This window comes from Halichoerus grypus, chromosome 13 (assembly GCF_964656455.1).
Source record: "Halichoerus grypus chromosome 13, mHalGry1.hap1.1, whole genome shotgun sequence".
NCBI lineage: Eukaryota > Metazoa > Chordata > Mammalia > Carnivora > Phocidae > Halichoerus > Halichoerus grypus.
Window position 1 is genome coordinate 4,622,853 of NC_135724.1, and position 25,730 is coordinate 4,648,582.

Consider the following 25,730-nt stretch of genomic DNA (forward strand, 5'->3'; position numbering starts at 1 on the left):
ATCACAGTTATGCAATCATCACAATACATATCAGAAAATTTTCATCATTCCAAAAAGATAATGTAGAATTACAAGCCTGAAGTTCTATATCATAAGTAAAATAATTTGAGTACAATAATACAAAAATGAGCTACTATTTATTAAATGCCTACTCTGATCTAGATACTAGATATATTTCTATTCCATTGTCTTTATTTAATAAACTCTTTTAAAATTCCTGGCTATTCTTAAGTTTCATTTTGTTTTCAGGAAAAAAAAGTATTTCCTATGACAATAATAATTTTTTGAAAATCTAAATGTATAACAAAGTCTTCTGTTGTTTCAGGTTATCTCTGTAAAGCATTTCAAGGCTGAATATATTTTTCATCTTTTTACATGAAAAGAAGTATTTACTAAGGTCTCTAATTTTTGTTATCTAGTTTCCTTTTCCAAAATTACTTCGCTTTTGGGACCTATTTCCTAGTTGATAATTCAGAGCAGACCTCTGAAGTCTATCCTGTGTATTAGACAGAACTGGACTGTTACAGTAGCTGAGTTAATCAACTTCTCTCACGTGCCCACATACAGCAGGGGTAAGGGTAACAGATTCTAGTACTTCAAACTTTTAAACATCAACGTATTTTCTCCCTTTAAGAAGGAAAGTAATCCCATTATCAGCCCAGTAATCCGGCGCGCGACCAGCCTTAAGCGTGAGCTCAGGACCCGAACGTCGTGGTATAAGACGACGGCGGACAGTGCCCCTCTGGCTGGCTCCCACGCAGCCGCCACACTCGACGGTCTGAAATTCTCATCTCTCCAGGACCACTTGGTTCTTTTAAAATGGGAAATACTCTTAGAAAGGTTAACACAAATTCCCATACGGTGTTAATGACCTCATCAATGGGATTTCTGACATTAAAAATAAAAACATTCCTTCTGCTTTTCCGCTCTATTTTAACCCTCACTGTTATGAAAAGGTTTTTTGAAAAATACAAGTTCCAAGGCAAAGACAACCTACTTCGTAATTTTGCCTAAAATCCACTTTCTCTGAAGCATTATAATAAAGGGTATCAAAAGTGAACGAGTCGAACATAAAGCAAAGAATCCACTACGGCGCGGGCGCAGAGGAACCACCGCGAGTACTTGGAAGAACCCCGGCCAGAGAGCAGGCCCGGGTCTGGGATTCCTTCGTTTCGCTTCTAACCTACTTCCCACTAATAGGACTCCGGTCATTTTTCCTCCAACCCCTTCCGGCGGAGGCACCGCGGAAGTGCTGCCGGCTTCGCAAAGCCTGCCGGAGAGCTGCCCGGAGCACCACCGCCGCGCTCGGGGCACGCTACAGCTCCTCCCCGTTATGCGGCGCTCCGGCGGGTGCGGTCCGAGCTCAGGAGCGGTCCCCGCGCGGCGGTCAGGGCCTGTCCTCCTTCCCGGCGTCGCCCCAGCACCCGCCTGGAGCGCTGCACGCCTGGGCCTGGGCCCCGCATGCTGTGCCGGCCGCAGGGGCCCGCAAGGTCCGCGCAGCCTCCGCACCTGCCCGCGGGCCTCGTGTTCTCCGGGCGCGGACGGGCCGCGCAGGAAGCACCCCGCCCCGGGTCTTCAGCGGGAATACGCTGAGCACTGCCCCCAGGAATTAGCCCCACACTGGGCCCCGGGGCCCGTCCCACCCTACTCCGCCAGAGATGCGCCGCGCTTGTCGGGGCGAGGGCACGGGGCCCCCAAGCGGACTAGCCCCCTGACGGTTACAGGGAACCAGCAGCGCCTTCGACGCCGTCGCCTCGTGAGGCGGACGCACAGGCCTTCACACTCGCGTGAGGAAGGGGTGCGGCGGGAGGCAGGGCCTGCAGGGGCCTCCGTGCTGCCTCTCTGGATCCCTCACCCAGATGTCGCCCAAGGGACGTTCGCCCTCTGCTCGGAGGCCCCGCGCTCCTCACCTGCCGCCTCGGCGCTCTCCTCGCTGCTCTTGGGCGGTGCCCCCAGCACGCCCCGCACGCCTCCCGTCAGGCCCACACGCCCCCAGCACCACCCGCGCGCCACGTGCTCCCAGCAACCTTTGCGCTCTCTCCACGTGCGGCACGTGCATTCTCCCGACATGCCCCACAAACCCCCGCCACACGCCCCATGTGCTACGTGCTCCCCTGGCATGCCCCGCGCGTCCCCGGCATGCCCCGCGCGCCTCAGCTCTTCCCACCGACGCTGCTGACGCCCGCGCGCCCGGCGGCCCCTGCCATTCCTTTAGAGAAGACCTGGGGTTGGCCCAAGCGGGATCCGGGGCGCGAGGTGTTGCAGCTGTGGCGGGAGAGGACAGCCCCTCCCACAAAGCGCATCGGCTGGGGGGCTGTAGGCGCCACTCCCCGCGCTGGCCGGCTCTCCGGGCTCACATAGGCAGGTGCGCCCTTTGCCTCCCATGAAAGGCCCGCAGAGGCCGAAGGGTCCGTGACTGGAAGGTTCTGCGGCGCTCTGTGGAGCAGCAGCTGGGTGCAAGCACCTTACGGGCACCTCTCCTTCGTTTGACAGGTATTTATGAAGCGCCTGCTGTGTGCCTGGAACTTTTCTAGGAGCTAGTGATGGACCGTGAAGCGAATAACTTTCCCTACCTTCGCGGACCTTGCATTTTCTTTGGGACAGAAAATGGGATAAATGAGCAAAATGTAAATATGGTAGATGGCGGTAGGTGCATTGCTTAAAAATAAAATGGGATGGAAAGCCAGGGAGTGTTGGGAGAGGCCGCGACAGAGGGGGCGGCCCCATGAAGACACGAAGGCGATGGAGGGGGTGGCCGCATGGATGTCGGGGGACAGGTTGCAGGAGAGGGAGTAGCGAGTCCCAAGGGCCGAGGCAGGAGGGTGGCCAGCTGGCCGCGGTGGAGCCCAGAGAGGTTGAAGTGGGACACACAGCACTAGTCCTAAGCCGTGCACGTTGCAATAGGTGCACCCAGGCCGCTGTGCTGAGAATGGACGGGCGGGGACAGAGGGACGGGAGGGGGACCGTTGGGAGGTGATGGCCGTGATCCAGGAGAGCAGTGGTGCGGCTTGGATCGGGGGGGGGGGGGGGGGGGGCTGGGGAGATGGGCTTGGGTTGTGAACATGCTTTGAAGTTAAATACGTTTCAGACGTGGATTGATACGGGGTTTCAGAGAGAGGAGCCACGTATAGCTCCGAGGTGTTTGAGTAGGGACTTGGAAGGACAGGGTTGCCATTAACCAAGAAGGGGAAGGCCCCAGGAGGAAGGAGGAGTCCGTCTGGGGATGAGGATCAGGAGGGCTGCACTTCCCGGACATGTCGGTGTTGGGAAGTGAAGAGGATCTGTATGTAACAGACCGAATGTAAAACCACGAGGCCAGATCACCGAGAGAGAGAGTGTAGAAGAACAGAAGTCCTTACACTGAGTCCCGGGAGACTCCATATAAGTAAGTTTCTGGAGATGAGGAGCAACCTCATAGGTGGAGTGCCAGGATATTTTTATTAAGAGAAGAGCCATTTTTCAACTCATATTTTACCAGGTTCCAAAAGGTGTATCGTGAAAGGATGAGATTTTGTATTGTGTTTAACGTTTGATCCACTAAAGTAATTATTTTGTATTTGCAAAATAAACTTTGGCAAAGAGGAGTGCTTTTAGGTATCTTTGTAACTCAGTAAGAAAGTGCTCAATACTTGTTTGGTTACTTATAACCAGCTGGGAGATCACGGTGATTATCACAAGATTGATGACCAAAATGAGCCTCCTATGACAAACAGCAACGTTAAGTGAACGATATACAATCTTCTGAAGCAAATATAAAACAAATAAAATTTTTGTCTTTTCTTTTTTTTTTAAACATTTGCTTATTTGAGAGAGAGAGAGAGAGCAGGGCTCCCAGGCACCCAAGGTGGGGAGAGGGGAAGCAGACTCCCTGCTGAATGTGGAGCCCAAGGCGGGGCTAGATCTCTTGACTCTGAGATCATGACCTGAGCCAAAATCAGGAGTCCCTCACTTAACCAACTGAGCCACCCAGACACCCCTGTCCTAAACTTTTATAGTCTGGCTTTATGTCAGCAGGCATTGGAATTATTAAAACAAATCTTTGAAGATTACAGAAAAGCTCTTTATCCTACCTGGTATATACACATAGGAAGAAAAAACTGCATTAGGACAAGGTGAAAATAAATATAGATTCAGTTTAAATAAATGTATATATTCACTAGCTTTTCTTATCTATTTAAGTACAGATAAAGTCTCGTGTTCTTCATTCTGAAAAGCACACCTGTCAGCACTTCATGTTCTTAATATCTCTGCTTTGAACTTATGGCCTCTGGCTTCAACAATTTTAACAAGGCAGAATTAAAGATATTTGAAATTTTCAATTATGCCCACATCACCAAACTCCCAAGTACTAAATGTCCAGTTCTATTCCATTAAAATGAAATGTTGCTTTATGGAACAACATAGATAAATCTTTTAAAATTAAAATGTAAATAAATCGTAAGTAGACAGTTTTATGGTTTTTCGAAAAGGACCATCCTTGTTCACCCACCAGTCAGACCTAAAAGTAGAACATTACCTGCATCTCCAACATTCCCCTTCATGCCTTCTCCCAGCCACTTCCCCACTTCCCCCAAGGTAATCACTATTTCGACTGCTAACATCATAAGTTAATCTTGCTTCTTTTGAAAATTTGTATTAATGGAAGCATACGACATGAATTCTTTTGTGTCTTGCTTCTTTTGTAAACATTATGATTGTGAGATCCATATTATTGAGGGTAGCATTATCTTATTCATCTTCATTACTGGATAGCATTCCATTGTGTATATATACTTCAATTTATCCTTTCTGAGATTAAATGGACAATTAGATTGCTGCCAGTTGGGATTATTATGAAGAATGCTGCGAAGAGCATCCTTGTTCAGAAAAAATCCTAGAAGGCTACATAGTTGTATAATTCTATTTTTATAAGGCTCAGTAGTTCTCCAAGAAACCCTGAACAATGAATTGTTTCTTGATGTATTTATATGTGTATAAATATTTTTTATAAGCAAGGAAACAATAAGCACAATTCAGGATAATAATGATTTTTGGGTGGCAGAAGGATGGGATGTAGGAGGAGCCCATAGTCCCCAAGTCAAATAAAGTGTTCATTGGTGTTCATTTATATTCTTCTTCAAAACATGTATTTGCATTCACTTATATGAACATTACATCATTATTTTTAATTAATAAAACACAAAATGTCATAGGGCCATCCAGAAATTTTATCCAGGGAAAAACTTTACTGACAGGATACATTTTGATGACAACCTTGTGGACAGGCTTATTCAATTTACCAGGTATATGAGTTACTTATGTTTGTTTCCCCTTATCTCACTCACATGCATTCAAGATGGGAAGGAATCCTCTTAAAGATTCCACCCACTAGTTTGACTACATGTATGTATCTCTTTTATGAAGATCAAGGTTGTTGCATTATGCTAAATCATGTTTAAACTGTGTGGGCATACAAAGATTGGTTCATATTTTGTGGTAAGGCAGGTACCACATGAAAATATAGGTCATTTCCGAGAAAGGTTACCTGGGGAAGAGTCAAATCTTTAGTCAGGAAGCTGGAACTAGGATGATAAGCCCCAGGTGGGGGCTGAGGCTGTGTTCAGCATGCACCTTGACCTGGAATTTGAAGAGTTTGGATGTCTAAGATTGTATTTGTGGGTGGAGCATAATCAGCTGTCCTCAAACATAGAGAGGGAGACTGGGATTTAGCATGATGTGTCCCTAGAAAGGGCTCCCACTGGGTGTGTGCTCATAGTCACTTAAGGAGAATTAAGAATCTAATGAACTGATTCAGTTGACATCACTGCTTCATTTATTAAAGATAAACAGACTCTATCAGGCTCTAGGATTACTGTATTGTGGAAAATTATTTTTTGCTTCCTTTAGCGAAGTTCATTTGAATATTCTGGCCCTGCTGTAAGAAAGCTAAGAGAGAGCTGTTTCTTCATACTTATGCCAGAGTGCCAAGGAGGAGAGTAGGGTGGTAGTGGGTGGCAGGGAGTGATATCAGTAATCAGTGAGAGAATCAGGCAAATAAGGATATCCAGAGACTAATATTTACTTCTTTCTAGCATCAACCTTAGAGGTCCAAAGTGATATTTTTATAGCGATTCCAGCTTGCAAGAACTCCACTGCCCTCTTCATCATTCACATCACTTGTGCATTTACGTGGCTGCATCAAGCACTTTGGATTGCTCCTAGGTGTGTACATTGTTCATTTTAAGCTATTTTCATGCTGCTGCTGCATTTAGCCTCTCTTTTTTTGTTTCCTAGGCTGGGAAAGAAAGAAAACAGTTTTTTTTTTTAAAGATTTTATTTATTTATTTGACAGAGAGAGACACAGCAAGAGAGGGAACACAAGCAGGGGGAGTGGGAGAGGGAGAAGCAGGCTCCCCGCGGAGCAGGGAGCCCGATGCGGGGCTCGATGCGGGGCTCGATCCCAGGACCCGGGATCATGACCTGAGCCGAAGGCAGACGCTTAACGACTGAGCCACCCAGGCGCCACCAGAAAGAAAACAGTTTTATCTTTAGTAGATGTCTTGGGAAAAGTTAGAAACTTGGGAAAAGTAAAGAAAACTTATCTTTAGTAGATGTCTTGTGAAAAGTTAGAAAACAAGTGCCTCTTGCTAGTGACAGGTAAATAAATTAATCCACATTTTTCAGTATGGTTAAAGTAAAATTATGACATTTCCAAGTACTTACATGCCAACTTCTATATAAGTTTATACCTTTATTCATCCAAAAACATTTATTGAGCACACACTGAGTGCTAAGCACTGTGCTGAAGACACAGCTGTGACCAGCAGAGTATCTGCCCTTGAGGAACTCTTGGCCCAGTGAGAAGGGCAGATGTGTGTACTGATGACTTAGTGAGTGTGTGATAGAGATAATCAGAGAATCAAGGAATACTGAGTAGGCATTAGTGGGAGGGAAAGAGTGTGATCATGATCAGCACGTGGCTCCTCCAGTGTTGACTCCTAAGCTGAGTCAAAAAGAGTCCTGAATTCTAGGCCCAGAAAAAGGAAGTGGGAGAAAGGAGTGAGGAGAGTACTCTGGCAGAGAAGGGGACTTGAGCAAGGGTATGGAAGTGAGGATAGGATGCTGTGTCTCTAGAGAGCTAAAAATAGCTCACTGTTGCTAGGCTGTAGGTTTGAGGTGGAAATGACAAAGGATGTAGCTAGAGAGAGGCAGATTTTGAATGATCTTGGACGCTCTGGTAAGGAATGGGAACTTTAGTCATTGGGAGGCATTGGAAAGTCTTAGGCAAGTAGTGTTGTGATCTGATTTTAGTTTAGATTCATTCTTCTATGGAAGATGGACCTGAGGAATTGAAGACTAGAAGGATAACCTGTTAAGTTATTGTAAGCAGGTAGGCAGGTAATCATGAAAGGCAGATCTGGCAGAATGGTACTAGAGATAAAAGAGGAGAACAATCATTAGATGTTTAGGAGGGAAAGTCTCTTGGACTTGGTGATGGAATCAATTTTGAGATGACTTGGATAATTTGTAAGCTTCTGACTTGGGAAATACACCATCAACTGTATTTCATAGAACTGTCTGGAAACCTAATCCCTTTACAAAGTTAAATAGGATATCTGGAATTTTCCTTATGTATACCATTTTGCTCTTATTCCATTTACTTGTGCTGGAGACAAAAAGAGATTTTAAAAAATAAATGTAATATTACAGCCATGTCCTACTATCAAACATTCTCCTTATTTGCCTGCTTCTAAAAATGGACCTACAAGGAAAATGTGCCTAAGAATGTATTTACAATAAGATATGTAATTAATTTGTCATCGTTTGAAGTTAGTGAGAAACATTGCCCTACCTCAGCAATGAATTTCAGACATTTGATGAGCTTTGTGGTCAGATAATAGCCATTGTTCTCTACTCCTCATTTCTGCTTCTGCAGTCCAACTGAACAGATTCTCAACTGACATTTGGTGTTTTACATGGATAGAAACAACCTCAAGCCATATGTGCTTTATTTGAAAATGAATAAAAATGTAAAATATTTAGAAAAATTTGGAAATTATTGCTAATAGGAAATTATTTAGAAATCAACCAAATAGGCTATATAGATGAGAGATTTAGAAATTTTTTGAAGGAAAAAGTTAACTTATGCTAATAAAGTATTTAAAAGACCTGGATACAATGCAAATTATCTGTGTAGATATTTGAATTGGGAGTCCCATCTTTGTAGAAGTGCCCATTTGTTTGAGGGAACCAGTTCTCTATGGTTATACCTATATAATGGAGAATTTAACTATCAATGGGCAGGAAAAGGCTGTTCAAGCACATCTTGTGCATGAGTGACAGAAATAGAAAATTAGTAAAAATGTAATCATGTTTGCTTACTTTTGCCTTATAGTCGAAAAGAAACAGTGCTTTTTACAGTATATTTTTACCTGAGGAACTTAGGGATGGAGTTGGTTTTCTTTTTTTTTTTTTTAAAGATTTTTTTTATTTATTTATTTGACAGAGAGAGAATGAGAGAGAAAGCACATGAGAGGGGGGAGGGTCAGAGGGAGAAGCAGACTCCCCGCCGAGCAGGGAGCCCGATGCGGGACTTGATCCAGGGACTCGATCCAGGGACTTGATCCAGGGACTCCAGGATCATGACCTGAGCCGAAGGCAGTCGCTTAACCAACTGAGCCACCCAGGCGCCCTGGAGTTGGTTTTCTACGTGTTTATAAAAAGGTCTTTGCTGGAGGGGAAGTCAGGAGTTTGTAAATATTTGTGTTCTTTAATTTCTCAGGTTCGTTTGTTTCCAAATTTGCCTAGATTTACTTCACCTTGAAGCACCTGCCAGATAGGATGTTTCCTCATACCTGTGTTTAGAATAAGGAAGCCTTGTAGAATAATAATAGCAGTACGAGCTAAAATCTATTGAATGCTGCCTGTGTGCCAGAACTTGTACTAAGCATATTATAAGCAGTGGCCTAGAACAGGTAACTGACTAGCTCATAGTTATGTATCTGATAAGTCAGTAAACCAGGGGCAGGATCCAGATCACTAGTGCCAGAGTTTTGTTTTTAACCACTTCTGGAGTTGGAACTGAGACTGACATCTAGAACAGTATTGATGTTGGATTATAGATATAAGCCATGATCTCAGGAGACTCACTGTTCTGCTAGAAGTCATGGGAAGACTCAGCAGTTCTGAGAACTGTTTAGGGAAGTAGTATAATCTGGTTTACTATTTTTAAAATATATAGGAACTTTGTAACGCTAAATGTAAACATTTGAAAAGAGAAAAAGTCTCAAGTCAATAATTTAAACTCCGGCCTAGAGCAACTAGAAAAAAAGAAAAGAAAAAACAAAAAGCAAACAGAAGGAACTAATACAGAAATTAATGAAATTGAAAACAAGAAAAATAGAGAAAATCAAAGAGAAAGCTGGCTCTTTGAAAAGATCAGTAAAACTGACAAACCTCTAGCAATGCTGACAACCAAAAAATGAGAGAAGTCACAAATTACTAATATCAGGAATTAAAGAGGGGATATCAGTATAAACCCTACAGACATCAAAAGGATAATAAAGGAGTATTATGAGCAACACCACATATAGATTTGACAATTTAGATGAAATGGATCAATTCCTCAAAAAGTATAAAATACCATAACTCACCCAGTGTGAAACAGATAATTTGAATAGTTCCGGAACTGTTATGGAGATTAAATTCATGGTTTAAAACCTCCTGAAAAAGAAATCTGCCCATATGGTTTCATTGGAGAACTCTACCTATTCTACTTTTAAAGAGCAGTAAAACCAATTCTACAAATCTCTTCCAGAAAAATAGAAAAAAAGAGAATACTTTACAATTCATTCTATGAAGCCAGTATTACTCTGATACCCAAACCAGACAAATACTATGCGTGAAAGAAAACTGCACACCAATTTCTCTCGTATAAACACAGATTAAAAAAAAAATTCTTTAACAAAATATAATTTAGCAATAAACAAGTGGGGTGTATTCAGAGATGCAAGGCTGGTTCAGTATTTGAAAACCAATGTATTCCATCATATGTGAAGGCTATTTGGAAAGCTTGGAAAAATGCTTCCTTCTCCACGGCCATGCATCCAATGGAGGAGTAAGCAGGGGGCAAGGGAACTAACATTTATGAGGCTCCTAATGTGGAAGAGCTGTGTTGAATCTCTAGGAAGATGACCTACATGTGTAACCTGCTGTGTAGGTCCTTTTGGAATTCACTGCTGAAAAGGGCCTTAATAGATGACTTGATAATATGCTGAGATTTCTCCGTTTTTTTCCCTCAAACATTTGTAAATCTTCCTATGGGTGTTCGCTCAGCTGGGGAATTGCTGTTCCGGAGTCCAAGTGCTGTTGATCCTTTAGAATTTATGTGAACACTCTACCGTTGAGACAAAAGAGGACACTAAAGCAAGTACTCGCCTAGTCAGGGTCGACAGCCTAGAAGTGCTTCAGAGCTTGAGGAATCAGGACCTTTTCTTTGTACAGCACAAATAATTTCCCTGGGCTTTCTTCCTGTGAGATTGGGCACCCCGGGGAGGGGAGTGTCGAGCAGAATTACTGAGTGACGATTCTGTGCAGCACACTGTTTCACTGAAGCAGAGAGATGGCACTGCGTGTTTTAAGTCCCCGAGGCTCGGGACTGTGCCATCAGGTTAACAGTTTAATAGTTAACAGACTCGCGGCGGAGCGAGTTGGTTGCACAGTGAAATTCAGGGCTGGCTGTTCTGCCCTGATTGCGAAATCGCGGCGAAGATGGCGTGCGGCCGCCGGCCCCCCGCGGACCCTCCTTGGCCCGCCGCCCCGCCGCCCCACGCGGGTACACCACGCCGGGTGCCGCCCGCCCCCTGCCCCGCACCCTTCAGCGCAGATGCAAGAGAAACCCCGCCCCAGCTCGCCACGCCCTCCGCGCGCTCCAACCACCGTGCTCCTGAAGGGCACCTTCTGCAGCCAGTGGACGCCCGCGCGCTGGGCTGGGGCGCGCTGGGGTTGGCGGACGCTGTCGGCCGAGGGCGGGCCCCTTGAGTGACACGCGTTCTGCCCAGTCATCGGAGGCCGTGCGCCACCGCCCCCTCCGCGGCGGGGGCCGCCCTGCTGTGGGCGCTGGGCCGGGGCCCCGGAATGTCCCGGGCCCAGCTAGCTGAGACGCGCGCTCCGCTGCTCCCGGCTCGGCTGCTGTCTGCACGGCCTGAGGCTCGCCGCGTTCCGAAATGGCCGAGCAGTCGGACCAGGATGTCCAGTACTACACCCTGGAAGAGATCCAGAAGCACAACCACAGCAAGAGCACCTGGTTGATTCTGCACCACAAGGTGTACGATTTGACCAAGTTCTTGGAGGAGGTGAGTTGGGGAGACGTGACGCTGGCTGGAGTTTGGGGTTTCCGTGAGGCGAGTTGTCTGGCCGCAGCGCGGCGGGGTTGACGTGTGCGACTGTGAGGAGTGCGCTCGCCCGTGCGTGCACGCCTGAGAGCGTTCCTCCCGCCTGCACCTGTGTTTGCATACCTGTACTTACACACCTGTGCGCGCACACTTGGGAGCGTCCCGGGCGCGTCAGCCGGCGTCGCTGCCGGGCGAGCCATTTTAGCCGCCCGCGGCGGGCCGGCCCCCGGCAGACGCTGCCTCCCTCCGCGCGCAGGAGAGCGCCACTTAGCACTTAGTGGGAAGCGAGCGCGTCTGGGGCCGTCCTCCCGGGAGAGGCGCCGCTGCGGAAGGGTTCTGAACGCTCCCTTGTGGGTGTACGGAAAGCGGGGGCTCAAGCAAAGACCGGGGTCGTCCCGCTTCTGTTACTCCGGGAGTGGATTCCCAGTAGTAGCCGGCGGGAGGCCGCCCGTCCTGCGAGCTGTAGCATCCCGCAAGAGAAGACCCTGAGGTCCGAGGTCGGGTGTGGCCCGCACCCGCTCGCCGCGGCCCCCACAGGCCCACCCGCAGCATCCGCGCGCACCCTGTGCCCCAGGAAGGAGCGCCGTGATTGCTAACCGCTTCCAGTGAGGACTTCACGGCGAGGTTCGGTGCTGGACTCTGGGGCTAGGACGTTAACCCCGCCTGTGTGTGCGGCTTTGAGGGAGGAGGCAGGGTGGGTGGGGAGATCTGCCGTGGGACTCGGTCCTTGGCTTTGGAAGTTGTGAACTTTACCTCACTTAAAGGAAGACATTCCTTCGATGGGATTCTTTGCGTTAGGATATAATTTTTGCAGCAGATTCTAAGGTGCTTTTCTTTGCTCCCTCTGGATTTGTTTTATCACTGTGGGTGACTTTGAACCATAAATCTGAATACAACACGGATCCTCCTTCGCCGCCACCTCTACCTCCCCCCCCGCCCCCCCGCCAAACAAATGAGAATATGTAGTGATGGGAATTTTTTTACATAGTTGGAGGGGAAATGAAAATAAAAGCCTGGTCTTAGCTGAATCACAATTTACATCAAAGGACTTTGGAGGAGCACTTTTTTAAAAACTGTGTTTAAAAAAAGCTGAAGACATTTATTAATAAGATACTTTACTCCTAAATTGTCATTTGGTGGTGTGCCAGAAGATAAAATAGTGTTCCGATTTAGGAGTGGCTTATAGTAGGGAAGCACACTGATCTGTCCTTTCTCCAGAGCCACAGGCGGTAGCGCATCTGGAGCTCACAGCCCTGCATCGTAACATCAGGGCCAATTGATGCCAAAGGTCTGCTTTCAGCTGTTCCTTCCTCCTCTCCCATGTATGTGTAATTCTAGAATTTTAAGACTCAGTGTGTGCTTTCTTTGTTTCTATCTGTAAAAAAGAACAGCATTTATGAAAGAATAATAGGATATTTTTTGAAATATTTTTTTTCCTTTTTTGTGAGTTCTGTTCTGTACCCTGTGTTGTACAGGCGGCTGCCTGGCCTCTCCCCCACCAGATGTCAGCACCCCCTCCCCAGTTGTGACAGTCAAAATTTCTCCAGATGCCTCCGAGTGTCCAAAAATCACTCCTAGTAGGGAATCACTGTCCTAAAAATGCATTTTGCATAACTCTTAAGGAAGAGAAGATTACTAAATTTTAAACCACTTACATTTCATTCTTATGAGGCAGGAAAGAGAATTGCACAAAATTTTCTGAGTAAAATTGTAAGAGATGCGAACAAGCTGTTGGGTGGGTAAATTAGCTGAGGACCAATTCCTTTATTTTATTGTTTTCTATACTCTGAAAGTAGCTTGAGGAGAATGTGTTAGGTAATAGGTAAAATGCGGTGAAATGAGCTTGGCACTAATATTTGATAACTAACACAGTGAGATAACTAAAAACTATTTATAGTGAGATAAATAAAAACAAGTTTATACTTGTTTCCTTTTCTCAGTTGGTCCTTGGTAAAATGCTCCCTGTAGTAGCCTGCCTCGACTTGAGTTTGGGGCACCATTGCTCTCTGGTCGTCATGCCCTTCCTTTTGATCAGTGAGCTCAGTATCTTCTGAACTCTTTTGGGTGTGTCTCCCAAACCCTCGGTAGATTACAACCCTAGAGGAAGACACATCATTTCTGTTCTCAGAAGCTTCCGTTGCACAGGAAACAGTGCCGTGCTGGGGTCCACCGAGTCTAGTTCAGTCTGGAGCAGACCCCGGAGGGCGGTGTGAGGCCTCGGCCGTGAGCTCTCTAAAGAGGGCCTGAAGTCCACAGTGGCAGGGTGGAAAGGACAACACAGGTGTACAGAGCGGGGTCTGGATTAAGGTAGCAGAGCAAAGTGGCTGACATTTTGCAGTTGGACCCACTGGCAGGAGGGCAGGCCTCTCTGGGGTGATACCCCATCCTAGGATCCCTGCCCATGGCTTCCTGCATCTTAAACACAAATCCTCTCCAGTTCTGCGGCCCATTCTGCCAGGTGTAATTCTTCCTAGATCCCTCCTGTTTCCATTACTTTATTCTGCCAGTGCTGTTTATCTCATAGCTCCTTTTGAAACAGAGGGGGGGGGGCACCTGGGTGGCTCAGTTGTTAAGCGTCTGCCTTCGGCTCGGGTCATGATCCCAGGGTCCTGGGATTGAGCCCCGCATCGGGCTCCAGGCTCCGTGGGAAGCCTGCTTCTCCCTCTCCCACTCCCCCTGCTTGTGTTCCCTCTCTCGCTGTGTCTCTCACTGTCAAATAAATAAATAAAATCTTAAGAAACAGAGAAAGGGGCCCAGGATATCTGTCTCTTCCTTCCTGCCCTGACACTTTCATCATTTTAAAAGCTCCAGGATTTCATGAAACTTTGTATGTTAACTAAAGAATATTCTGCTTTCCCTAATTTACCGAAGTATGAAAGGTTTTTCTTTTTTCTTTTGGAGTGGGGGGGGGGACGGCTTCCTACCTCTAAAGTGAACTTTCAATCATTATGGGCTCTAGATCTCCCTCTACTATGAATTCACCCATCCGTATGGACAACAAGACTTTTCCTGGCGGAGCATTTTCTCCTTTCAGAATATTATACGTTCATATGCACGTCTGCATTCATGTTGAGAAAACGTATAGTGTGATGGGCGGAAGGGGGTATTTGTCTGCTACCTATACTCTCTATGCCTCAGATCCCTTACTTTAAGGTAAAATGGGAGGATGATAGTAGTGTCTACTTCACAGGGTTATTATAAGAATTAAAATAATGCTGGGGCGCCTGGGTGGCTCAGTTGTTAAGTGTCTGCCATCGGCTCAGGTCATGATCCCAGGGTCCTGGGATCGAGCCCCATATCAGGCTCCCAGCTCAGTGGGAGGCCTGCTTCTCCCTCTCCCACTCCCCCTGCATGTGTTCCTGCTCTCCCTATCTCTCTCTGTCATATAAATAAAGTCTTTTAAAAAAATAATAATGCTGGTTAAACACATAACACAATACCAGACACATGGGTAAACGCAAACTCCTAGTTCAGGGAAGGGTGGGCTGGTGTGTTGTTTTCTGTAGTATCTTATGTAGCTGAGTGTTAATAGGAGATTTCAGGTAAAGGTGTAAATCTGGCAGGTGATGTTGAAATGAGAAAGGATTATAAAAATTATATCTTTCCAGTCAAGAGCACAGGTGGAGTTTTTAAGTTGTGCAACGAGCTCTATCTCTTGAAATAATGGCCTTAAAAAACTGGTTTGTTGTTCAAGGGGAGGGTAGACACCTGAGAGGGCAGGCCAGCTCTTTATTAGTGGCAAGCTAAGTACCAGCAGGTGTTTAGTTACTATCTGATGTTGACCTACAGGATTATGACCTTTGTTGCCTGCATATTTTGGAGTAGGTTTTTGTTTTTGTTTTTTTCAGTCCTGAGTTCTAGTTTTTAAATTTATTTTGGTGCAGTTTGGTTTTGTCTTACCTGATTATATTATCAGCAGGGCTAATGACTATAGAACTTTGAGAGACAGTTACTTGAAATGAAAACGTAGGCTCTTGATCTTAAAAAAAAAGAAAACGTAGGCTTTTGGGGCTGGGAGGAAAAAAAAATGGTTTGCATTTCCCTTTCTTTTATTTGGGCAGCCGTGTGTATTCAGTTTTTAAGAGCTGTGGGAGGGGAGAAAAAAGCATCTTATAATTGATGAAGTTATATTAACTTGCTTTCAGTTTCAGTCAATAGATGTTTGATTTATGAAATTGGCATCTTCCTAATAGAGGAGAATGCCTTTGTGTCAAGTTGTCCCCTCGTTTCTGTAGAACATTTTCTGGTCGTCCTGGGATTCTAATGCTCTGTAGCTGTGTCTTGGATATCCTTTAACAGCATTCTGCTTCACAAAGCTGTCAGCTCCTGGCTCATTGTTTTTGCTTTCCGAGACTTTGCGTTCATAATAGCAAGTTTTGATGTAGGGACTTACTTTTGTTATTTTCCTTGAACATGGCTGCCTATTTTGCAGAAACCAGTGGTTCCGATCCTGGGGGACCTCAGTTCCCCTGGACCCAGGAAGAGAGTGGGTGTTTGAAACTCGTGTCCTTAATTCTGAAAAACACAGAAGACTGTATCCCTTGATATGGGGTGACATGTTTAGGGATAAAATTCTAAGTGCCTTTGCTTTTTTCAAGGAAGTTTGATAATACTCTGAATCTGATACTACTAAAGAGCTGTGGTTGCAAATATGTCTTTGATGAATGTAAAATAGGAATGTTGTTATTATTTCACATCTGTAGTTTGGTAATGTAAAGAGATCCTTAGGAGTAAAGGTGGCTCATGCATCTTGGGTAAACAGGTGGCAGAGCCACAAGGCTACTTGGGGAATGTGAGCCTATGGGCAGGGCCTCTTTTATATTTCTGCAATTTTTTTTTAAAGATTTTATTTATTCATTTGAGACAGAGAGAGAGAGAGTACATGAGCAGGGAGAGAGGGAGAGGGAGAAGCAGGCTCCCCACTGAGCAGGGAGCCCGATGTGGGGCTCGATCCCAGGACCCTGGGATCATGACCTGAGCCGAAGGCAGACGCTTAACCATCTGAGCCACCCAGGCACCCCTATTTCTGCAATTTTTTTATTGGTAACTTTTTGCTGCTTTTGAGAAGAGGTTTCAAGAGTGTTTGTGAGCTACTCTGTTTTGAAACAGTAAAAATTTAACAACAGAAAGCAACACTTGAGATTATTAACTTTTGATTTTTTAATCTTTAAGGTGGATGGAAATTCCAGAGGAAGGGAGAATAGATTATGCAGGACAGCTTGGCTAAATCAAGGAGTAAACAGTGTTCATTTCTACTGAATGCAGGTCTCTGGTATTCCAAAAGTCCACCAGAACCATAGAAGACAAGCAATGGGTAACCTTTTTTCTTTCTTTTTTTTAAGATTTTATTTATTTGAGAGAGAGAGAGAGAGAGCATGTGCGTGTGCACAAGCTGGGGGAGGAACAGAGAGAGAGGTACAAGCAGACTCCCCACTGAGTGCAGAGCCTGAAGCAACACGGGGGGCGGGGCGGGGGAGGGGGTCAATCCCATGACCCTAGGTCTATCTTGACCTGAGTGGAAATCAAGAATTGGAGGCTTAACCCACTGAGCCATCCAGGCACCCTGCAATGGGTACCTTTTAATATAATGGAGTTTGAACAACCCAGGTCCTGCTAGATATTCTAAGTGTTGGATGGGGGTTAAGAAAACTAGGTCTCATCTTAGACCTGTTTTGAGGTGAGTCAGGTAAAATCTCTAGATCATTTTCTTCATTCTTAAATGGGGACTATTCTGTCCCCTGTATCAAGTTTGTGAACATTAGAAGAATATATGTGTAAGCACTTGGCAAAGTATATAAATATTTTGATTAAGATAAAGTGTTCTTATAAATTAAGTGTTAAAATTTTGTTAAATGGAAGGTTCAATATTTATTTAGTAGGAACACACACCAAATTATAATGTTAAAAGCAAAAATGATTCCAAATACAAATACTCGCTTGAAATACAATTTTTGAGGACTATGTGCTGTGCGTGATGGGTATCATCTCTTTTCTGGCTCTTTTAAAAATACAACTTTATTGCTTTTGGGGGAAAGAACACATGAATACTCTAAGGAATTGAACAGTGTGGAAAAGAGCAAGGGAAAAGTCAAAACTCGCAGAGTTTCCACTGCCTGTGGTGACCGCCATGAATTTCTGGATGAACAGCCTCCTGATGGCTTTACACACATCCACCCTTGCACAGGGGATTTGTATGTAAATGATAAAATACTCTGTGTGCTGGTTGGTAATCTGTCCTGTCCTCCTATACGTGGAGGGCACCATTCTCTGTCAGTAAATTATATTCTTCCTGGGTGCTTTCTTGTTAGGTAGATGTGTCATAATTTATGTAACCAATCCTCTCTCTCTCTCTTTTTTTTTTTTTTTTTTTAACACATTTCATTGTTTAGTTTGCCTCCTGTGATTGTCTCCTTAGGTAAGTCTCTGTAAGCGGCATTGCTGGGTGAGAAGTTACATGCTTTGTGCGTTTTGTCGCATGTTCCCGGAGTGCCCACGGTGATCGTACTGGTGGCCACAGCCCTGCCTTACACTCCAGTGAGACTTGCTCTCCCCAGGGCTTTGTTTTCTTTAGTGACTGAGAGACGTAGTTGATTACCCTCCTCTCCTGAATTATTTGGGTGTGTATTTTTCTCAGCAGGGGCAGCGTATGGAAACATTTTTTTCTCCTTTAGCATATACATTTTCTTAAAAATGCAGCTGTAGCAAGTAACACCTTGTTTATCCTAAAATTTCCAGCGCTAGTCCAGTTTGGAGCACTCAGGAATGTGGCCTGAGGTAGCAACAGCATAATGAGGATGGAAATAGCAGTGGCTCACTGCCCTCCTCTGTCTTGATGAAGTGTGCTTCTTTTCTGTTATCTTTGAATCTGGTTTTCTTGGGAGCACCTATTTATGTGTCCGTATTTATTAACTGGCTGCTTGTGTCTTAGATCAGGAGAGTGAATTGAAGAAATTCTACTCTGGGCGAGTAGAATTTGGTCTGAGCAGCCTGTTGGTAAGTGATCTCTGCTCACTGGGAGCTTACGTCAAGAAGTCACGTTCTTGGTGCAGAGTTGTGTCTGTGGTCAGGCCCATGAGGTCCCCGTGTCCAGAAGGATGGCCCTGAGCCAGCACTGCTGCTGGGGAGGAATGGGATGCTAGGTAGGGGAGGTGGGAGAGGGAGGGCGGCATTCATGGCTCCAAGCCCAGTCAAGGGCCTTCTGTACCGGCTTTCAAGGGGGGGCAACCTGTTGCTCCTCGGCAGTGAAAGCCTAGAGCGTGGACTTTCCCACCCGTGTCTTGGAGGGCTGGCTGTTGCTTATCATGGACAGGCTGTTCACTGAGTTTTGCACAGCTGTGTCGAAATTGGCCGGGACACAAAATATACCCAGCCTGCTTTCTCCTCCTTCTGTCTTCAGAAAGTGTTAACTAAATGTCATGTGTACTCCCTCCCTTGGTAGAGATCCCCAGTGGACTCATGGTAGAAATGATAGCAGGAGACACTCATTGAACGTTGCTTGGCACTGAGTATGTGCTAGATAGTACGCTGAGTGCTTTTTGTGCACAAATCCCTCCTTTGCATTTGTACTTTTAATCCCCAAAATGATCCTCCTAGGTTGGCAGTGTGTTCTCCTTTTTAAAGGTAAGAGAACGAAGTCAGTGACTTGCTCCAGTCACATGGCCAGTGAGGACAAAGCCAGGATTAAAGTATGGATTGCAGGACTCCCCAGCCCACGTTGTTCAGCTAACCCCATGACCAGGGCATGAGACCTGGGATAACTGGGAGAGCTTTAGGAGACAAGAGCCATCCATTGGGTACATAGTTGCTGTCATTTGCTTTGAGGTTTCTACCCCATGTCCAGAGATCACTGCAGGAACCAGGGAGAAAGCAAAGGGAAGTTGGGAATGGAAATATTTGAACAAAATGAAAACTCTTGGAAGGTCAAAGGGCAAAAATGTGCCTTTCTTTCTATCTGTTGTTATTTTACTATCTTGCCCTCTAGAAGGTGAAGGAGATCACCAGCCATTCTAGTTTCTTACAGGAGGTTTTTTAAGTAGAGTGTCTTGGTGGAGTCTTCAAGGACTCTGTTCCTAATACAGATGACACCTGGATGGTCTTAAGAACCAGTGTCCTGTTGTTTAAGGAAGAGATTGTTTTACGTGTACGTTAGGCATGTGTGCAGAGTGAAATGCTGTTTTGGATAGGCTTCTTGAGTGCGTGCCCCGGGAGGGCTTGTTCTGAAGGGAAATCTGATGAGGTTACTGCTCTGATAAAATCCCTGCATAGGTTCAGCTAATCCCCTCCTGCTCCTTCCCACCCCCTCGCTGACTGTGGGTCCTCATCCCCGGAGCTGTGTGTGACACCCTGCCTTGCCCTGTCTGCCTGTGTCACCATTCCGCTTAACGTTGCAGCCTTGGGAGCTTCCCCCGCCACCAGGAAGGTCTCCCCCCTTTCTTGCTGCTTCCCTTCTGTCTTCTTGATTGTATCTGCCACAAGGTTGCGGTACTGGCCAGACTCTGTCCTGTGTTCCTCAGAGCATGACCTCACCCAGTCTCCAAGATTTCACTGGTTCCGCCAAATTGGTGGTTGCTTTGAGTTTTCAGTTTGGGGAATGTATGTCGTAACTCTATTAGAAATGTAACTTCTTGAAGACAATAAAAAAACTTCATTTTGTGCAAACAGATTGCCATTTCTCTGCTTAATTCTTTTCAATGGCTTTCTGTTGCATTTATAATAAAATCCCATCTCTGTGTCCTGGTTTAATGAGATCTGCGTAATCTGGCCCCCACCGCAGGTAGTAATACTATCCCCCTGCCCACCACCCCTCGCTCAGGCCCTCTGTTTCTCAGACAAGTCAGGCTTGTTTCTGCCATAAACCTTTGTATTAGTCCCCCTCTGCCTGGTGTATATCCCCTTGATCACTACCCTCTTGAGCTCCCGGCTCAGTATCTTTGCAATACCGGGAATCATCTGTCCCATCGTCCTGCTTTGCTTCTCTGCTAATACTTTGATACCTGCTGTTTTTCTGGTTTGCCTGCTTATAGCCTTCCCCACCAGACAGCGGAGCCCCTGTCCATCTTACTCACTGCTACATATCCTGGCACGTCGTAGTAAGTGCTCAGTAAATACCCCTTAAGTGGGTAGAGGAGGAGAGAGTCTGATGGAGGGACACAGACACATTCCCTATACTGTCTTATTTCTTTTTTTCTCTCTTTCCCCACAAATGTTACCTACTAGTGTTATTATGACATGATCCTTTCTTGGTCCATAGACGTTTGCCTGGAATTCTGTCCCAGAGACTTAACATTTAGAAACTGGAGAGACTTTGTAAGGACAGTTCCAGTTATGGCCTAGCCTCAGAGTCTGGACTCTAAGAATGACCCCCCAGCAAGGCTCCTAGGAAGTGAAGAGGAGAAAGTGGAGAGTCAAAGCCTGGGGTTTCCGGTACAGTCTGCCAAAAGCCAGTGAGGCCACTTCCTTCTGCTCACCCAGAGTCCCTTCTTCAGCTACCTACTGTTCTTCTGCACGAACACGCCCCCTCCTCAGCCCTCACCCCACTGGGTGGTTCTCGCTCATGTCCAAGCATGCCTTATTGTTGCTGTCCTAAAACACACTCACATGGGGCCCCTCTTTACTTCCCCCTCCTGGCGCTCCTTGTTGTCTGCTCCCTTTCGGAGTAAAATCCTGAGAAGGTTGTTAAGCCTTCTGCCTTCAGTTTGTCTTCGCTGTTCTCTTAAACAGTTTACCCAGACCGTTCTTGCTAAGGTCTGCAGTGATGCCGCTGGTCCATTCGCAACTCTCCTCTGCTTGATTCTCCTGCACCCCGTGACCAGATGTTCCTCTCTCTTGGAGACACTTCTTACAAGTGGCTCCCAGTGCCCTTCTCTCCCACCTCCCTGGTCCTGCTCTCTCTCCCTTCTGACCTGGGGGGGGGGGCGGGGGGAGTGCCCTCCAGCCCAGTGCTTTGTACTTTCCCTGGGCCATCTCATTCAATGTCATGACTTTGAATATGCTGGCAGCTTCTGAATTTTTATCTCCAGGGCAAAAAGACCTCTTCCATAGCCTTGGGATTGTATCCACAGTCTGCTTCACATCTCCACTTAGATGTCTGCTAGGCCCCTTACGTCTTACATATTAAAAACTCAGCTGACCTTCCCTTGTAAAACTGGCGCCGTTGTCACACTTACCCACTTCAGTTGATGACTGTTCTGTCCATTGGCTCAGGTCAAGAACCTTGAGGTCATAGCTGACTCTTCTCTTACCTCACACCCTTACCTTACACCACACACTCATACCTGAATCCAGGAGGACATTCTGTGGTCTCCAATTTTATAATAGTCAGATTCTGACTAATTTTTCCCACCTCTCCTGCTGTCTCCCTGGTCTGAGTACCATTGCTCCTCGCCTGGTGTCCCTTGCTTGGGACAGCAGACTCTCACTACAGTAGAGTGGCCTTTTAAAAGGTAAGTCAGAACACACCGCTTTCTTGTATAAACCTTTTCATGACAAATTACACCACCTGATTTAAGACTTAGGTGATAGCTACAGCAATCAAGAAAAGTGTGGTCCTGGCAGAGAAACCTAAACATAGATCAGTGGGACAGAGTAGAGAACCCAGAGGTAGACCCATGCAAATACTTCCAACTGATTTTTGACAAAGATGCAGAAGCAATTTGATCAAGGAAGGGCAGCCTTTTCAACAAATGGTTCAGGAACAATTGGACATTAGTAGTCGAAAAATAAATCCTGACCTAAACCTCACACTTGATTAAAAAAAAAAAAAAAAAAAACCCAAATGTAGGTCACAGATCTAAATATACAATGTAAAATATTTTGAAGAGACTTAGGCAGAATTCTTAGACATGACAGTGCAAGTGTGGTCCATATAAAAATAGATGGATAAATTGGACTTCATAAAAATGAAAAACATTTGTTTTTTAAAAGACCCTCTTAAAGGAATGAAATGACAAGCCACTGACTGGCAGAAAATTTTTTTCTAATCTCGTATCTGACAAAGAACTTATATCCAGAATATATAAAGAATTCTCTAAATTCAACAATAAGGAAACAATCCCAATACAAAATGGGCAAACTACTTGAATACACATTTCTTCCAAAAAGATACATGGATAGCAAATAAACACATGGAAAGATGTCTAGCATTATTAGCCACTAGGGAAATACAAGTTAAAACCACAGTGAGGTACCACTACAAACCTCTTAGAAAGGCTATGATAGGGGCGCCTGGGTGGCTCAGTTGGTTAAGTGTCCAACTCTTGATTTAGGCTCAGGTCATGATTTCAGGGTCACGGGATCAGCCACGTTGGCCCACGTGGGGCTCCTCGTTCAGTAGGGAATCTGCTTGAAATTCTCTCTGTCTCCCTCTGTCCTTCCCACCCACTTGTGCATGCACTCTCATGCTCTCTTTTCTCTCTGACATAAATAAATAAATCTTTAAAAAAGGGGAGGGGGCTGTGATTAAAAAAAAAGTACTGGTAACCCAAATGCTGGTGAGGATGTGGAAATATTAACTCTGGCATGCATTGCTGGTGAGAATGCAGAATGGTACAGACACTCTGGAAATCAACCAGCTTTTAAAACGTTGAACATATACTTACCATATGAGCCAGAAATCATGCTCCTAGCCATTTGTCCGAGAGAGATGACAACTGTGTCCGTCTGATAACCTGTACACAAGTCCCAGCAACTGGAACAATGCTGGTGCATAGAGAGGACTCAGTATTTATTGATTGAATAATTAACAGTCTGTAATTGTGAAAGATTAGAGAATTGATATAAAACGGCTGTTGGCTAGTAGCTTTATGTGTCATATCCCCCAACTGGAAACAACTCAAGTGTTGTTTAGTGCATCAATGGTTAGGCTGGTACATGCGTAGAGTGGAGTATGACTCAGCACCAAAAAGGGAACAAAGCAATCTGAACGAATCTCAAGGGTGTTGCGCCAGGTGAAAAAAGATAATCTCAGAAGATTGCATGCAGTGTGGTTCCATTTATGGGACGTTCTCAAAATGGCAAGGTGACAGAGTGAGGAACAGATGAGAGGTTATGGGGTTGACTGAACGGGCAGGGGGAGCCCTTTGTGATGGTAGAGCTGTAGCGCATGGCATACATGTGGGAAAGTGCTGCAGGCTGGGACACACCGGACAGACACGTGCGTGCCCACAGCAACTGGCTGAGAAAGTCAGACTGCCGACCTGGGTTGTGCCAAGATAATGCTCTGTGCATCTGTAAGATGTCATCGTTGAGGAAGTCTGGGTGATGGGTTCATGGCACCGGTTCTGTACTGTTTTTACAACTTCTTGTGAGTAACTATTTCAATATAGTTAAAACAGAAAATACCTTCAGCGGCTCGCTCTCCCTTTCATGGTTAAAGCCAGAGTCTGTTTGATGGCTGCAGGGTCCCATGTCGCTTGGTGCCGGTTCCGTCTCTGATACTTCCTTCTGCCGCCTTCTTCCTGTCATGTCCCGCTTCAGACATACTGATGCCTTGTTCTTCTGTGAACGTGCCAGGAGCTCTCCCACCTTAAGTACTTTGCAATGGAATTTATTCCCCCAAATAGCTGCATAGCTCACCTGTTCCTCTTCTCAGTAAGGCTTGTCCTGACCCCTGCCCCGTTTTAAAGGGGAAGTTCTCCCAGCCCCCTGCACCCCAGCTTCATTACCCTGCTCTATTTTTTTCTTTTTTCTGTAGCCCGCCAGCGTCTAACATGCTGTATAATTTACTTATTATACTTAGTGCTTGTCCATCTCCCTCCGTGAATGCAGGAGGATACATTCTCCAGCATACGCGGAAGGATATATTTCCTGCTTTATTCCCTGAAGTTTCCCAGCAACCAGAACAATGATGGCACATAGAAAGGACTCAACAAGTATTTACTGGATGAGTAATTAAAAGTTTTTAAGTGTAATGTATTAGGAAATTGATGCCGAATGGCTGTTGGGCTAGCTTGAATAATTTCCTGGCAGCTTATTTTATTTTTGTCTTGCCCTTGGATACAGGTTTGAGCCAAATTTATTGTTCTCAGCACTAGATAGAAAAGGAAAAATAGGCCTAAGATCTGAGGGAGAAAGTGAGAAAAGACAGTCTGGTGCCACCATCAACCCTCTTTCTTCCGCCTTCATTGTCAACACAGGCTGTCCTGTCATCTCGTCGTTTGGCCGTTCTAACAAGGTGGGTCACAGACTGTAGACTAATAGTGCCTCATAGGTCGCCGCCCGCCTGCCGCCGGGCCCTCAAGTTTGGTGGCTTTGCTTATTCTCCTGAGAAACTTTGGGTTGAGATGGGTCACGAGGCAACTCCTCTCCTGGCCTCCGTGTCCCCTGCTCTTTTCCCTAGAAGCAGGCCTGTCCCTGTCCCTTCCCTCTACCCCAAGTCTCTTCTTACCTCAGAATCGGGACTTATGTTCCTTTCGGAGATCAGAGGAATAGTTCTGTCAGTAATTACCACACTTGCTTTATTGTATCTACGGAGAGAAGGTTAGTATGGTAGAATTAATAGTATTGGTCAAGGCGTAATGACTAAATGCAAAATTACTTTTGATTCTGGCACGTTTTAAGCCATTTACCATCTCAACCCTAAATATAACCAAGAAGAATTCTGCTTCTCTCTTTTCAAGGAGAGAAAATCTTAACAGCATTCTGTGGGATAATCACTAGCTCACAGCTGCATCACGTATCTGTTCTCATCCCCATGACCTTCAGGAATGCTCTCATGTAGGCAACGGGTGTCGTCCTTGCAATACGTAGTTTCTGTTAACTCTCGTCATTAGGTTCTGTGGCTTCGTACTATTAGGCTTAGTAATGTGATTTAATCCACAGAAATCTCTTGAAGATGAAGGGCAGGGTAGAAAGAAGTGGGGAGTCTTTTGGGTTTGGTGCTGAACTTGGCCTTCAGCAGTTCATAGGGGCAGGTACTGTTTAGGTTCTGGACCGGGTTCTCTGTGGCAACAGCAGACGGGGGCGTTGGAGAAAGGGAGTGCAATCGATGTTACTAGAATACCTGTTACAGGCCAGGCATTCTGCTGTGTTGTTTGCTCTCCCCGGGAGGCATTTATGATGTGGAAATGGAAGCTCAGAAAGATCTGGCACCTTCCTGGGTCACCTCACTAAGATGTGGCAGAGCTGGACCTTGTTCAGTTTACAAAGTACTACCTACACACAGGTGCTGGGACAGCTGGGGTACAAGTCGCAACTTCTAGAATACTAACCATGACACAGGGACCTGAGGAGTGTAAGAAGGTCGATGTTAGAGCCCACTGAGGTGGTCAGGGAGGGGTCACGAGGGCTAAGGGGCTTGCAGTGACTAATGAGGGGTCTAATTTCGCACTTTGATCAGTGATAATGGAAAGGGTTATCTAT

General features: G+C 45.6%; 1 protein-coding gene and 1 long non-coding RNA gene across 4 annotated transcripts in view; one reads left to right on the forward strand and one right to left on the reverse strand.

The window, feature by feature from the left end:
• Window positions 1-5,186: 5,186 nt before the first annotated feature.
• On the reverse strand, window positions 5,187-10,960 carry LOC144379824 (uncharacterized). Its single transcript, XR_013443241.1, has 2 exons — window positions 6,495-10,960; window positions 5,187-6,269 (listed from the first exon to the last, which is right to left on the reverse strand). It is a non-coding gene; the product is annotated as an uncharacterized LOC144379824 (long non-coding RNA).
• Window positions 10,961-11,075: 115 nt separating this feature from the next.
• The window catches only part of CYB5A (cytochrome b5 type A), a 38,331-nt gene continuing 23,676 nt past the window's right edge, over window positions 11,076-25,730 (forward strand). Inside the window, exon 1 of one of the 3 annotated variants that reach the window (XR_013443240.1) lies at window positions 11,076-11,333. Coding sequence is in view for 1 of the 3 variants with exons in the window: in XM_036122325.2 (XP_035978218.1) it covers window positions 11,205-11,333 (129 nt within the window). In the remaining 2 variants the exon portion in view is untranslated. The remainder of the gene's footprint in view (window positions 11,334-25,730) is intronic. The other 2 variants (XR_004926547.2, XM_036122325.2) reach the window with 2 other exon arrangements.